Source organism: Falco punctatus (assembly GCF_963210335.1).
Source record: "Falco punctatus genome assembly, chromosome: 8".
Taxonomy (NCBI): domain Eukaryota; kingdom Metazoa; phylum Chordata; class Aves; order Falconiformes; family Falconidae; genus Falco; species Falco punctatus.
In genome coordinates, this window is record NC_137588.1 from 49,182,964 (window position 1) to 49,200,192 (window position 17,229).

The 17,229-nt window shown below is 36.2% G+C and overlaps 1 protein-coding gene across 20 annotated transcripts in view; it reads right to left on the reverse strand.

Annotated features, from left to right (window-relative positions):
- Positions 1-17,229, reverse strand: part of TENM2 (teneurin transmembrane protein 2) — a 1,028,597-nt gene that overhangs the window by 320,621 nt on the left and 690,747 nt on the right. For 12 of the 20 annotated variants that reach the window (XM_080399947.1, XM_080399949.1, XM_080399942.1 and 9 more), the window contains one exon: positions 4,161-4,244. The exons of the other annotated variants lie outside the window; for them this stretch is intronic. In XM_080399947.1, the coding sequence (XP_080256073.1) occupies positions 4,161-4,244 (84 nt within the window). The remainder of the gene's footprint in view (positions 1-4,160; positions 4,245-17,229) is intronic. 20 annotated transcript variants of the gene reach the window in all.

Below are 17,229 nucleotides of genomic sequence, written 5' to 3' on the forward strand. Positions count from 1 at the left end.
CTACATTCTCATTATTTTATTTTATCACACACTTCAGCTTTGCAGTTCACATTCTTTGGTTGATAGTTTCTTAATTAAACAGCATGTTGCATGAAGAGCAATTGTACTACCTGGACTTGGCTACTTAAAGAAATCATTGCTAAAATCCCACTATAAAACCAGGCTTTGCTCATGTATTTTTGAAGGAATTTCCATTAAAATGGAAACCCAAAAAATTAAATGCAAACTCATATAATTCTCCATAACGCAAAGCCACATTAAAAGCAGCATTGAATGGAGTTCTTCACTACTGTGATTTAAACAGAATTATTATAAACACATTATAAACAGTATCCATACACAGTATGTAAATACACTTTTCAAAGTAAAAGAACTTACTTATATCTGAACACTACTGGATTTCAGTCTACCCTTCTCACTGATTATTTCAAATGTCATGCCACAGAGAGATCATCCTTCTAAACTAAATTCCCATACAACCGGTTGCATTTTGTATCTAAATCTCATAAGCACAGGATAAAATCCAATCCATTTTCTTCCCTCAGAAAAGGCACAATCCCTATCTATCTTCATTACATTACATTTCAATTGATAACATCCCAGAATTACTTTAAGAACTTACTTGCAGATCACAGATTATCATAGGTCTTTGAGAGAGCTGGACATTTGCTGCAACAACATATCTAATACATAGCTTTTTAAGTAGCATCATTCAAATCTCCCTTTGGTATTGACAGCATTATACATTAATTCAGAAACTATGGACTCCACCTACAATGTCCAGTTTTATATATTCACAGTTTACTCAAGATCATCATGTTGAAACAAACAGGAAAGATGATTAAACCACATGACAACGGCTGCAACCGGTGTTAATGCACTTCAACATATTTTTAATTACTTGACTCCCTCCTTCCTCCCTCCCTGTTAAGTCTTCTATTGCACTTAATGTTCAGGTTGCCTTGCACACACTATATAAGGAACCAATCATTTTATCTTTATTATTTAATGAGCAGTACAGGCCTCTCTGTGTCCTATTCAAATCATACTCTTAAGCAGAACACTTGAATTTCTTCTTTTGCTTTTATATATTGCTCAACATTACACTATGTGAATGCTTTAAAAGCATTAATTAATGATTTTGATAAACCTCTGAGCTTTTGTTACATTATTTTACAGCTATAAAAAGAAACCCAGGGTGGTTTGATTCCTTTGTTTGTTTGTGTTTTTTTCATTCTGGATGCTTAGCATGAGGTAGATTTTGGGGTGTGTGTGTGTGTTTGTTTTTAACATCTATTAAGGATTCTTCTCCCAGAGAAGTCATCAGAAAAGGTGAGATTTAGGTCTACTCCAAACACTAAGTAGGGGAGATATTTTCCTATAGAATGCTGTTATCCTTTTTTCTTCCACAGTCTAAACATGGATCTGACAACAATCCTTCTGCCTGCATTTCTGAAGCACTGGCCACTATAATACCGCTATAATACAAGTTCAGCACTTAACCTCCTTGTTTTCCATTATTTTTTGGCCTGCATCAGTGGCATCTTTCTCCTTAGCAAAGCAAATCAAAGCAGATCAAGAAACCTAACGTTTTATTAGAACACTGCAAAGCAACCCACCCACTAAATAGGCACACTTGATAATTGGGTACCTTTAAAATGAAAAGTCTGAGGGTTCTGCTTATGGTGATACAAAAAACCCTCTTCTGTTGACACAACATGCACACTGAAAGCTTTGCAACACTATTTGGATGCACTCTCAGCTTTAAACCAAGGTTAGTGCCATCTGTCTGGTTTTGGCACCATCCAGACTGATGTAAAAAATCCTATGGCACTTTTTAAAAGGAACAGAGATAAAGCTTGGGTTTGGTCAATTCCCTTGAACTATTAACATAATAGATTTGGCTGACATCAATGCCAGTCAGCACATCTGGATCTATAAGCACACTGTACTTTTCTTATCACATTTAGAGCATACAACCAACTATTTTGCTAGACATATATCAGATTTAGCATGTACAACTAACTAGACTCATAAAAAATACCAAGTTTTTCTACTGCTTTTCTCAGTTATTTTCTTACATGCATGTTACTGTCAAGCCAGAGGTGAGAATACTAACCTAAAATATTCTTGACTTGCTGTTATAGTTATTAATACATTCTCATGTTGTTCTTAATTTCTAGAGCTCTGAACAAACACAATACCAAATATTAAAAGCAACATATGAAACAAACTTGTTTGATTTAAGAAGGGTATTAGGTTGTCAGGGAAAACAACTAAATCTAAGAGAAACAACATTTGATGAAAAGCCTCAAAGCTTCAAATGAGAAAAGACATTATTCAGATGCATGCAGTTTGTAGGGCAAAACTTTTCAGTGCATTTTCCAGGATCACAGAAGTATTATTTTTTGAGATTTAGCACGGCCCAAATGGCATAACTCATTCATTGCACCTGTGCCAAAATCCTTTCCGCAACACAAGTAATCATGAGTGCTTCAGAAATGCAGAGAGATATACAAGACCATTTACATTCTTCATTAATTTCATCTTTATTACCAACCATACACATACCACCCTGCACATTTTTTACCATTATATAACAGCATTATGGAAATTTAATTGCTCTACCAAATGCTCTGGCTCCCACGCATCTAAGAAGCATGGAAATACAAACTACAGTCTTTATTTCCAGTTTGAAAACACACTAAGCATTCTTGGGGGGCATTAACTACGAAATGGTCACAGATGCTCAGTACTCTCCAGAATCCAACATAAGAAACTGCCCCAGTATTTTCTAAGACACTGTTTGAGATTCAAAGCATAGTGTCATTCACTAGTTTTTATCAACAATCAAGCAATTATGGAAAGAAGGATATCAGAAAATCAAATTGGGGGTGACAAGAAAACCTTGTTTTATGTCTTATTTAAATATTAAACAAGGAGAATATTATTCCTGGTTAGGGCCCTAATTTTGCAAAGCATTTACTTAAGTGCTTAAATGAAAATCCCAAATAGAAAGGTACCTTTCATGTACATAGATAGTAGGTCACAGTTGCAATGGAAGAAAAGAATGAAATATCAAAATATATCTTTCATCCCATTAGGCAATCAAATAGAAGGCAAAAATTGCAGTGTTGAGGGCAAAGGACTTTTTATGAAGTGGGCCCTGCTAAATTAGTAAAAGCACATAGTGATACTATAGTTAGTATAAGTGTACATATCCAATGAATGGAAACCAAGTTTTGACTTCAAGAAACATCAAAAGGAAGATGTTGCTGAATCATTACCTTTGCACTAAAATTCCTTAAGATGTCTTTGAATTTATATTACTACAACTTGTTAAATTCTTCTTTTGCTAAAAAGTTCATTGCAAGCTTTTTTCCGAACATCCTCCTCCTCTCAAAGGAGTTTTGCTCTCAGGGAAACAAAATATATGTGTGCGTGGGGAGTAGTGATTTATTTTTTTTTTTAAATAAATTGTCTAGCAATGAGGTGATTCCCTACAAAACCAAAACAAACCCCCCAGACTGCTTTGCACAGCACCTAAGCTACAAAACTTCAGCGACACACTAAATGTCACTGTCTGAATCTGAAATTCTTAGGTCAAAAGAGTTCAAATCAAGACTAAAGATGAACAGAATTATCACTACATCTTTCTTTAGAAAGTCCAATTGCTGAAGAGACATCTATCACATGCAAGCTTTTAGCAATGGGTTAAAACACCGGTAATTACCTTTGTGAAAATACTTCTAGATACAGGTACCATATTGCTTTTAAATTATGCCTATGTGTACCCAGCTCTGACATCTCTCACGCATCTTCCTCTCCATCTAATAAGCCTTATCCCATGAAGCAACATCAGTTCAAGGAAAAGTTCCACCCAGTGAAGACTCCAAATAAAACCCCAGCTTTACTTTGTTCAATCAAATCAGGAAGGTAATACTCAACACAATGAAATAGAAATAAGTAGGAAAGAGAGATCAGGTTTATTCAACAGAATATAAATACCCAGGAGGAAAAAAACAAACACAGAAAAATATCTCACAACACATAATAAACAGAACATAAACAAAACTAGATTAATCATTGCAAGACCCACAAATTCTAAACTAGGTTCTAAGATTACAAGGAATACAGTTTAAGCAAGATAAAAACCTTACGTATTAGAGAGTTCTTTGTCTCAGCCAGCTGCTGCCAGCTTGTCTGTCTGTCTTTCAATTTCTCAGAAAGGTGTGTGTGAAAATCTAAATGAAATAAAACAAATACATTTTAGAGACGGCTCTTTTTCTCCTTTTCTTCCATTCCATTCACCTGTAGTGTAACACAGCCAACAATGTTTTACCTCCTCCCACCCAAAGCATTTCTGAATAATAAAAAAATACATTACTCATTGTTATTTAGAGATTAAGGATTCTTTTAGCTTGTTCTCAATGACATATAAAAACGCATTTTGAGTAGCAGTAGTACTGGTGAAATCTTGCTTTGCAGGAGGTACATGTACCCACGGTTGGTATCATTAACCAGTAAAAGGACAGAGGACATAAAAAACTGGCTATAACATGTGCATTACAATTTAACTTGAAGTCCATGCGAATCTCCATACATGCTGTACAGTAGGTATTTAGGATCATACTAATTTATTTTCAGTGTATTATCTATTATTCCTATAGCCAAGCATCATTACATCCTTCTAAAAGATAATTTTTATCTTCAAAAGACTCTTAAGATACATAAGGAAAATGGACACTTTTGACGTAACAAATCACTTCTTACATGTTTATTGCAGCAGCATGGTGAGTTGTACATTGACTATCAAAATAGTCAGGCTCACTCTGCTACATCTCTGACATGAACCAGTGGAACTGCAGTGTTGCAAGGATGGCAATATTTTTTTCTTTTTTGTCTCACAAAAACTCTCCAGCTTTAGGTAGGCAGTTTTTAATATATACACACACAGAGAAAGAATCCTGTGGTTCTGCATGGTTCTTCTCTTTGACTAAAGAAACCCCAGACTTCTTTTGGTTTTACAACTATTTCAAATACACCTACATTTTGAGAACATGACGTAATTAAGGAGTCCTCTTCCATTTGAAAAGAAAAACATCAACTGAAAATTGTTACTGAATCTCGTTACAGGAGAGTTTTCAGATGTAGTAAACAGGAAACATAAAATCTATTTTTATTTGTTTACATGAATTTCCTTGCACAAACCAAAGACAAGAAGCCTAATAATTAATATATGGTCACTTTAGTTCTTGTTCTTCACTGCCTTTAAGGCTTCACTAGGAAATTATTTTATTTTGTACATCTCAGGTTCAAATCCTTAGTAATTGTTACAAGATAATAATTTAACCTTGCACCCAAGACTCACCAGAATCAACAATGAAAATATGTTCTGTATACCACAGTAATTTATTACATGCAAACAACAACAACAAAAAAAGACAACGCTTTGACACTTAAAGGTAAAAAAACAGCTGACCAAAACAACAGAAAATAAACCATTTCACACACTAAAGATGTAAGGCAATAAATTAGCTCCTAACAAAATAGCTATTTGTTAGGAACACAAATATTTTGGGCCTAAAATGCTTGCAACAGAAACAATATGAAAGAACAGCAGCTCCTGAGTTTCACATTGCTGGCTTTGGAGGTAAAAAGTAATTTTAAGGGACAAGTTATACTTTTACAAACAATAAAAAAGAGAGTTTAATAAAACGCCACATGTGAAATTCAAACCGGATGTGTTATGACTTTAAGTCATTTTCAGGTATTTTGGCTCATGTCTAATTAGTTCAGTTCCGATTTTGATGATACAGACTTTTGATCTGAAAGCAAGGAAGAAAAGTAAAAGATTTTTCAGGAATGCGCCACTGAAAGGTAATTCCAAGAACAGTATGTAAGTGAAGCAAAGGTATGTGAAGTGTGGAGCACAATGACTATTAATACAAAAACTTTAGTAAAAAAAAAAATATCATTGCAAATTCCTTCATTTTGGTGTCACCAGCAATTTTCCCAAAAATATAATAGTAAAAATTGATTAGATTATTTTTTATATTTGTCATCTTTTAAAAACAGGAGAAATTAAATATAAGTAAACATATGCATACACAGGAATATATCAAAATGGAAGGTATGGATTTGTTTTACTAAGCTTTTGGGGTTTTTTTTCTTCTTTTATGTGAAAATGGGACCACATTCTTAAATACAGTGCAATTCTTCTATGGTACTTACAATTAAATTAAACAAATTTAGTAGTTTGCAATTTTACAGTTTCTGTTATATCACACCCTATAATATGTAATTTTTTGAAATCTTTACTGACTCTATTCTTGTTTTAATAGAAGTTTTGCTTTTATTTCTTTTTCAAGAGGAAAAAACAGAATTAATTCATCAACAGTTTATCTATTGATATTTTATCACATTATTCTTTAGACTTGTATATGTTACTGAATCTGCTATTTTCCCTTTTTACCTGTCGGTGGCCACCTTGGGACATTTGATCCTTACAACTACAAAGGGTACAGATGAGGACAACAAACTGTTTCCCCCAAGGAAGCTGAGCCATCCCTCTTTTTGATGTGAAGCATCTAAAACTAATGGCTAAAACATAAGTTTCCAAGCTCTGTTTCTCTAACAATTTAAAAAAAAAAAAAAAAAAAAAAAAAAAAAAAAAAAAAAAAAAAAGTTTGTTACCCATGCCCAAAGGAAAGAATAATTTAAATGTTGAGATACTTTTAAAATAGTGTAATTCAAAGGGAAGTCTCCACCACTATTACCTTCGTTGACACTCACAGGGAGTTAAACCTAATTGCATTTAGGGTTATCTCTAGAAGCTACACTCGGAATCAAACATCCTCATGAGGACTATTGTTCTAACTAATCTACTTATTAGGCTTTTATTCAGATTTAGTACAGTCTTTTATAAAAAACATCTCAAAGGGACAGTAATGGATTTTGCAATTATCAGACAGAAAATAATAGACTATGACCTACAATCTTTGGCCTTGCCCAAAAATTAGGAAAAAAATATCTTTTGTAAGTAACTCTTTCGATCACAAAGTTAATTTTAGTCCCTATCAGACACTGCTGGAAGAAACAGAACCTGTATGAATTTGCTGTGCCTTGCTCTTACACATCCTTCCAAACCAGAACCCCCCACAATGTCCACAGGCCTATTTGCTCCTACAGGGAGTGGCGGAGAGAAAGAAATCTGCTTTCTATGCGTTACTTTCAAAGACGAAAGAGTAGCAGGTTTTGGCTTGCTGTCTCAAGACCCAGCTGAAGTTAAAAATCAATGCCGATACAGCTAATTTTAAATAATAGTATAAATACCTGCAACACTTTCTGAAAAGGGAGAAAACAAATACTGCAATCCCTAAAGCAGTCTTTTGTGAGGTATACGATATCCAGCCTAGCTGCTTGTCTTCTGCACGATATTCAGCGAACTCATTTTCTTCTCCTTTCCTCACAGCAGCCTGTTTAGAAACTGATGCTCTATTTCACTATTCCACTACTTTTCAACATTTACCCCATTTCCCTCACACCCCAACAGTCTCCCATGAGGCCTGGCACTCTGATGAGACCTACACGATGTCGTGCCCCCAAACAGAAGGCTGACAAAGTTTGCAGTTACTCCCTCCAGCCCCGCACTCTGCGGTCCCACACAGCCGAAGCTCACCGTGGGGCATCGGGCCCCACAGGACATGTCTCTCACAACAAAGAGGCTGGTCACCAAACATCATGTTGTTTTTCATTCATGGTTCCTCTTTCGAGCTGGCTTGACAACAACCTGTGACTGTTACCTCTCCAAGAGCAAGTATCACTCCTCTCTCTTCTTTCTTTTCCCTTCCAACTCCCTCACCACCTCCCCCCATTCCCAGTTGTTTTCTTCCTTTGGAATTTCCTTCTTTATAGTCCAGCTTGAATGGATGCTCCCAACTACAAACTATGAAATTTCAACCTTATTAGTTCAGTCAGGTAACCTGGCATTTCAATTTTTAACATTTCCCAACAGGCATCACTAAACGCTTGGCTACCGATCACACAGTATATGCTCGACCCTCTAAGATGACAGCACATTGTTTATGTTTTGTGGGCTTTTTTACAGTACTGAAACCTTTTGCATTTTAAAAGGCTTACTTTCTCCACCCATAATTCTTATGCCTCTCTTTTATCACTCATCTGGAAAACAGCCATGGAATTTTAAGTATGACCAGAGCCCAAGCTCTGTTCTTATCTTCCCTCTTCTATTTACCAAAGTGGCATAACCCAATTTTTACTAGTAAAAAAAAAAAAATAAAATTATGGGTTATTTTTATAAACTACCACCTCAGAAACATTAAGAGAAGGTCTTACAAACAAATACCCTTAATTTCTCAAGCTGCTTCCCCTCCTTCCCAATATTCACACAAAAACATCCAGTAATGAACACGGCTCCATTCCTGTCACATCTACATGGCTTCGGCTTCCCCCAGTGTTCTCTGATTTCCTCTCTATCGAACGCTTTCACTTAGCAGAAGTTGCTCCTCTGTTAGCACCTTAGCACATTTTCATTGCTATTTGCTCAAGATTTATTACTGATCATTATGGGTTTTGAGGAACAGGACAAAACCCGTAACAACTGACAGAACTCTCTTCCTCAGGGCTGGGCAAGTCAAAGCTCTGCGTTTCCCTCAAATAACCTTTTTTGGTTTTGTTTTTTCACCACATTCTACCCTAACGTTTTGGATCAAGCCTACTGGACAGATGTAACACATGTGGTACTCTTAACCTATACATGCAGCATTTCTGGTGGGAAATAATGATTATGAAGAAATTATAAAAAAGTAAGTAATACAAAAATCATGCACAAAAGTATGGGAATATGAACTATTCTGTGATAAAAGCACCACATATTTTCTCTTCTCCTATATTTTCTTGGCAGAATTACTATCTGCTGTTTAACGCTACTACATTCTATTGCACATTTTATATCCAATGTTTTGTTTTGTCTTTTACAGAAGTTGTATTCATTTTTTGCTCTGAAGTACATTCACCAAGCCAATTAAAATTAAAAAGCTTTACCTGCATAATATACTAGCAGCTTTCAAACAGAATTATTCTCCAACACAAAATATCCACAAGACATATTTTATCTTTTGCAAGTACACACTTAAATATGTTAGCACACCACCAAATATTCAGGCAAGAATAACAAACACTGCAAAAGAAAATGCTCCAGTATTAGTACAAGTCCGTTTGAAGCTTATGATAATTCCATAACCCCAACAGCAAATACACCATTTTCTCTCTCCTTAGACTATCCAAGGTAAGGTTACGAAATGAGAGTCGGTAGAATTTTTGACTCACATTGCTATTTCTGACATCTTAAATATTACTAAACATGACCAGCCACAGATCTACTGCACCAGGAGCTGGATTTTCAAAGTGCATTGCCAATGTCTTATAAAAAATCAACTAAGCAATTAGCTACATTAGATACAACAGTACAGGACTTGAAATGAGAAATACTTTCATTTCGTATTTTTATTTCCTATGGACTAATAGAAGCATTAGGGTGTACTAGTACCATAAGAATCACCAGGACATGCATAATTCAGATTGGCACTTAGTAGAATGCACAGATGTGTCCATTTCTTTCTGCAGAAGCCTCTCTACACTTAGGAACTTAAAGTGAACTGAAAATAAAATTTGAATGGATTTATTTAGTCAAATGAATTAGTTTCTACTTGTCTTATTAAAAAAAAAAAAAACATTAAATACAGGCCCTCTGAAGTCCAAATGCATATGTCTACATAGGAGTTTCAATCAATTTCACTATAACACTAAAAAATCACGCCACTAAATCACTGGTAATTTGGATGAATCTTCTCAAATGCCCCTGAAAAGCAAAGCCCTAACGACTGAAATATTCATACTTGCCTCTTAATTCAACACCATCATTGACTCCTATAAAAAGAAAAATTCTAAATGAGACTTCATAACATTTTTTTCTCTTCATGCTTTTTCCTTCTGGTTTTGTAAGGGTCAATTTAACAACTATTACTTCATGCTGTTAGGAAAGGGTTAGTATCCCCATACAGGTCAATGACTCAGCTACAGGTCAATATCCCCATAATTTATAAAACCACAAGCCACAATTCTCGTGGGAATAATTTATTAAAAATTAAGAAAAGCTTCCATCTCAAGTAGCAACTACAGGTACTCTAAGGTTGCTTTCTCCTTCTTTAATACCTCTTCCATGCAAGTCTTACTCCCAAATAACACTTTACTATTAATTCAGCCTTGTTCCAATGACTATGTTTTTAGATCAAAAATGTAATGCCTGGAAAGACCAATACCTGAATAATTCAGGTAACAGGCAGAATTTAAATCACCAAAGTACAAACTAAACAGTTCCTGGTGAAAGTATCACTTTTTCAGATCTGGGGGGATCACTAAACACTGTATCCCTACATAAATACAACGACAAAATTCACATTTTTTTGTTTTACTAAAGTTTTACAACAAAAGTGCTCAGGTGCAAAGTTTAAATTTAGAGGGGGGTATCTGCATTGCACTACAACCAGTGCACACTCCAATTAAAGCGCCCATGCATGCTGTTCCTCATCACTTCTGGCAGTACACAAATCCCTGGAAATAAAATCTGTACGGAGATGGCTAAAAAGAATTTAAATTCTAAAAAGAATACCTTTGAAAGATTTTTCTCTTTGTTGTGGGATACATGTTGATATCCTGTGCAGACAGGCTGAGAGAGTTGGGGTTGTTCAGCCTGGAGAAGAGAAGGATCCAGGGAGACCTTACAGCGGCCTGCCAGTGCCTGAAGGGGCTACAAGGAAGCTGGAGAGGGGCTTTGTACAAGGGTCTGTAGGGACAGGACAAGGCGAATGGCCTTAAACTGAAAGAGGGGAGATTTAGATCAGTATTAGGAAGAAATTCTTTGCTATGATGGCGGTGAGACACTGGCCCAGGCTGCCCAGAGCAGCTGTGGGTGCCCCATCCCTGGGATGCTCAAGGCCAGCCTGGACGGGGCTGGGAGCAACCTGCCCTGGTGGAGGGTGTCCCTGCCCTTGCCAGGGTGGTGGAACTGGATGATCTTTAAGGTCCCCTCCAACCCAAACCATTCTATCCTTCTATAATCCTGTACTTTTTCAGCTTGAAAGTGTAAAGACAGAGTAAGTCAACCAAAATTCTACTGTAAAAATTATCTGCTCATACTTTGCGCTTCTTTTGTAAGGGAATAAACCAAACTTATCTGCTCTTGATAAGATTGCACTTGTTTTAATTTATCAACTAATGTCAGCAGAACGGAGTACTGTGACAGCTGTGAAATAAACATTAAGGGATTCATAAAACAATGGAAAGAAGGCTTTCCAGTACAAGCATGCAATTCTGATAGGACTAAATTATTGTAACCACATATTGGGTGCTGTGCCTCCCTGCCTCTCCTCCAAAACAAACAAAGCAAACCACCAAAACATGATTTCTTCTGTCAGAAGAACAGCGCAAAGCTAAGACATATGCACCAAAAAAGGTAAAAAGGACCAAAGTGTCCTTTAATCCTACTGATACAGCAGGTAATTTTTCTATGACCTGAACACTATCGGCCCCACAACACCCCATATGCCTTTAACACTGTAGCTCATTGCTCATTCAAAATCAAGGAAGCCCCTAAAAATATAAACACTGAAACAAATACACACAGTTATGTTCTGAGGGGGCTGGAGATTGAGATCTATGTTCTAGCAATAATAATGCCTTACAAAACAAAGCAGTTTTTAAAGTAATAACTTCAGCATTTGACTTCCTCATTATACAATTATGTTCTTTGTTGTTAAGAATTACTGTTTGTTTTTCAATTGTTATGGCAAGTTAATTAATTGATGAGCCTCAACCACCTTTAGACCTACTTTTACTTACCGATCTCTCTTCTACAGCAAGTTCTACTGGGGGGGGGGGGGGGGGGGGATGGAATTAAATCATATTCTAGTTTTCAAGTAATTTAGTTGGTAAAATCTAATTTGTCATCTGTGCCTGTAAACAGTTTTGAAGAACTGACATGCAATTAATGAGAAGACAAGCAGACAAACGTACTGTCTTACTGTGTTATTTGTTGGGAAAAAAATTTACAAAGGACAAGATTTCAATCTCAAATTTTATCAACTCTCTCTTCAGCCTCTATAGTGAGATTGCCCTATAGCTTTTAAATAAAATTATTCTCACTAATCTTTGACAAAGAATGTAAGTACAACTTGTCGTGAGCCAGATCAAAGACCTTTTATCACATCTGTAGAGTAAGGAAAAGTATCAAACTATAGCACACATATGAAATAAACCTTCAGAACAGCATCAGAAACTCTTGGATGTTGTCTCTCAGACTTTTATTCAACAGCTCTGCTTGGATTTTTCTCCCATCGGTTTCTCAAGTCTGGCTTTGACCCCGTGTAAATGACAATTTACAAAGTCCATGGAAAAGAAGTCCAGCAACCTCCCTGAATGTTATATGAAGTAGATTTTTGTTCAGTTTGGATTTACCATTTGCTAATTAGATGTTGCATACTCCCCGTACGGGGAAAAAGCAGCGAACAATCATTCCTTATTCTCTGTGGCACTCACCACTGCGCAGGCTCCAATCATGTCACCAGCTGTTGGTTGGTTTTTTTAACACTGAAGAATATTAAAGTCACTCTTCAAAAGGAAACTGTGCCAATCTTGGCTAACCCATCTCACTGGCTCTTACCTTTTACAGTTCTACTACATCATTCTTTAAATGGAAGAATGAGAATTCAACATACTGTTCAAGGTACGGACACCCCACACCTTTATACAGTGGCAGTGATGATGTCTTCTGTTTTGTCCTTTATATAAACTTCCCACTGGTTCCTCTTGTTTGTTGTAAGAAGGGGGTTGTGTACATTATTTTAATTTTGTATGGATATCCTTTCACAGGATTGTCCATTGTTGCACTAACATAATTTTCCCAAATAATAACACACAATTCAGAGCCCATCATATTTCTTCAACAATTATCAACTTCACCTGACATTTTCTCTCCCACCCATTCAGCATCATGAGATTGTTTGGGAAATTTTTCCGTGTCTTCACTACCCTGGGTAACATTTGGCACAGAGAAAACAACCACCTCAGCACACAGCTGTTTTCCCAGCTCATTTTAAAGAACACCAAAATAGTTTTCCCTGTGAATGGAACAGCAAAGTACAGGAGGAGGGTGTAACACACTCAAAAATTCAGAGAAAGTCAGCTCTTTTATGTAACAGTGTACGTTTACCTTACGCATCATGGTAACTGCTTCCCTCTGCATACAATGTAGGCCAGTAATAAATATACTCCTCTGTTTCCTGATAGATAGAACCTAGCCTTAACAACTGCCCAGCTTCCACAAACAAGTTCATAGAAGAGCCGTAAGAATTGCCTGGACATACATAAATATATTACAAGTTCATGCTGTGCACTGTTAGAGAGAGAAAGCATTAGACACAATGACTCAGAAGGAATAACATTTTAGAGTAAATAAACATAGCAAATACTTTCTACATGTAGCAGAAGGATATTTATGATACGAAAAACACTGCAATATATTCTATCTAAGCTACGTATACTGAGTCATGTGGTGAGTGTCCTAGTTTCCTTTTCATTTTAAGGGTATTTTTAGTTATTCCCTGTTGATTTATGTTTTCATTAAAACCTCAGGGATATGTCCTTTTGAAATCTGCTGGAGACTGAATGGACATATGATGGTTTGTAAAGAATACCTAGGAATTCTCTCCCGCAATGTTCTCTCTCTTAAAGTCACATGTCTAATAGGAGCTCAATTGAAGAGCAAATAAGCATCATTTGTTTACCTCTATCTTATCTTTCCTTCACAGGAATTTAAATGCAAATGTGAAACAGAATGAACACCAACAAATGCATCAACTGGTAGTGCAGTAAAATGTCTTGAATCAACAAAGGAAAGGAGACTACTGTGCTCTCTGCTTACTGCCACAGCATTCTGCAGTTGGCAATACTAGCAGTATTCTGTGTATCTTATATAAAATTCAGTTGCAGAAGTAAAAGTACTTTGAAAATCATCCTAGTATTTATACAGGAGTAGTGTAATGCATTTCCATAACCTTGTGGAATGGCATATAAACTTACTAGTAGACAATTAAGGAGCCAATATTGATTTGAAATAGAAAAGACAACCCACCTAAGAAAAAAGCCCTCTGAATGACCCAAATCGTGTAGGATGTGTTAGAAGGGTTGCCTTTTTGGAGAATTCCCAGCTTAATTTGCCATAAGTGGAAACTTCTAGTTGTTCTCAAACCAAAAATGTGAAGTCAGGGAAATGAGGTCCACTGTTGTCAATTTTTTTTTTCAGTATCAAAACGAACCATAAAACTTCAAAATGTATGTATGGACTCCAAAAGTTCAGAACAATTAGTAGCTGAATATTTTTTTTCCCCTTCTCTACCACTGAATTAATTTACTGCATTAGGTTTTGTATAATAAACAAGCACAAAATATTGTGTAATGACCTAGCTACAAATGAAGGCTCAATTACAGTAATAATCTTGATAGTTATATTAGGATAGTCTAGGTTTCCCTACAGCTCTCTATTTTTCAATTTTAAAGAGAGTTATGTGCGCAATGACAGCTCTGTGTGCTCCTAAGACTGTTCTTACTTTATCCTGTCTACTTTCACATGCTCACAAATTCAGTTTTAAGCTGCCGTTTTCAAGTATTTTGTCAATCACAGTTTATCAAATGCATTCTGCTAAGGCAGCTGTCAGGACAAGATTCAGCAGTGACAGGCTGTCTTAGCTCCTGTTCGCTCTATCCTTAAGTCACCAACTCTTATTTTTATCTTTGAGGAGGAGAAACACCGGCTAGAAAAGGCTCTACCTGTTCCCTAAACAGGCAGTTGAGTCACTGTGTTGGCAAGGCTCCTCATCAACAGAACTAGGAGTAACAATAAATTCTCAGCAGCCCATTTATGCCTACTTTTTCCTTATCGTAAGTGCTATTCTGGAAATACTACAGGCACTCTGCACCTAGCAGTGACTGAGTAAAAAGATACAGTGCACATTGGCAATTTATCTTGAAATAGCCTCTGGTGGGTAGATAAAAGTCATCTAAACCATAGCAGAAGACAGTGCTATTACACAGAATCACCAGATTCCCCACAAAACATTCCAGATGAATTTCTGGCCTCTGTTACACACACATGCAAAATGATGACAGCATACCTCACTATTTCTCTATATAGTAAAAGATCAGCGCATACTGAAGTATTTTCTTACAAATCCTGGCAATTAAAAACTTCACGGCATCTTGCTCTGTGTTAGTGTTGTGATATTTCATAAAGGCTAAAACTGGGATTATGCCAAACTTGCCTTTTAGCATTAACTGTGTTATCAACTATATTATCTGAAAGAATGTTCACTTACAATGACAAATAATGACTGGGAAAAAAGTATAAATATGGTTTTCCCTCCCTCCACAGTTATTATCATGGAAACACCATAAGCATAAGACCGTGCGCAGGCAGCTTATCTCCAAATACCTTAGCTGATCAAAATGAGTGCCATCTGATGCTACACATGGCCTGCTGTGGGATGAAGGAGGGAGTCTGAAAAGTAGATCCACTGTTAAGCTACATCAAACCCTTGTGCACATAAAGGGACCAGAATGAAGAAAGTTTCAGCCTTCATTAAAGAGGAAGCAAGAAAAAGGCAAAGTAGTGACATAAATTTTAGAAATGCTGAATATTTCCTGCACCAGTTGAGGTTAACAGAAAATAGTATTTGAAACAGGCTTGCATTTGAAAAAAGACCTTATATGAAAACAAAATTTTCAATTGTTGTCCATTTTTTATGTGTCCATCATTGTCCATTTATGCATACAAAAAAGAACAAATCAATAAATGGACCAGACTAGTCTCAAAACTAAGAGAAAAAGCTCTAGAATATGAACAGGAGACATCAAACTACCTTGAAACAACGTCTCACTGCCAACTCTAGCATGACAGGAGGTTAGAAACAGAGCTAGAGCTAAGAGTAAGGGTGCAGGAAGAAGTCAGAGATGGGATCACAGCATGCAGACACATCAATCAGAAGTTCGGGAATAGCCAGTCTGACGTTGTTTCATAGCACCGTAGATTGCTTTTGTGACAGACCAAACTGAAATTAGAAGTACACAAAGGACTGTTGCATCTTAGCAACACTCCTCAACTCCCTCTCAGGGGCAGCTATTTTTGTATTATGATTCTTAAGGTCCCAGATAACAGAAACCATAAAGCAAATGGGAGAATTAAAAGTTTCATTTATATCCTATATCCTCAACTAGCTTGATAAAAATATTGGAACAGGTGAGCAGGGGCTTTTTACTATTTCAAAAGGAACCTCTTCTGCCTATGAAATGCTGCACTTCATTGCATCACATAACTGCATTAAGAATTTGGGTATCTGTGAACATATTGCAGACTATGTTTTGACTTCATAACGTAACAGGTTATCCCAGAACTGTGAAAGTCTGAGAGCAAAATGATGGTGGCTGACTGTACTAAAGGACTAAGATGATTACTACAATTAAACAGGACCGACCCTTGTCAGTACATCTGATCAACTCACAGAAACTACACTAATTAGCAGGATGTGTAGAACATGAAGGACATTGAAATAAAAGCATCAACAAAAAAAATCAAAAATATATAAATGATAATTTTTATGTTTTCCAGCTTTACAGGAAATAACCAGATGTTTCTAGTTCTCTCTTTTTTATTAGCTTAGCAGTAGCGTTCTTTTTCTGGTGCATGTATACAGAAGTACATGTTTTTCCACTAGAAGAAGCTCCTAAATGTCTGCTAAAGTACATATATTTGTGTATTGGTTACTTCATGGAACTGTCTCTTCCTCTAGCACCCGCAGAGGGTACTGTTTAAATAGTTCTCATTCATCAGTTTTTGAAGAAACTCAGCATTGCCTTTATCATTGCTGACATATTCTAGATAAAAATCCTTAGCTTCTTTTTTGATGTTTTACTTTCTACAGATTCACAAGTCTATTTTCAACATGTATTGTTTTCAATACTAAGCCAAAGTTATCTCTTCCTTCATTTCATTGTTCTAACAGTCGTTGTCTGACACACTTATTTAGAAAATATGATTGTGGATGTGGTAAAATTCATTATCTTATCAGTGTCCATATCAGAGCAATTTATAGGAAG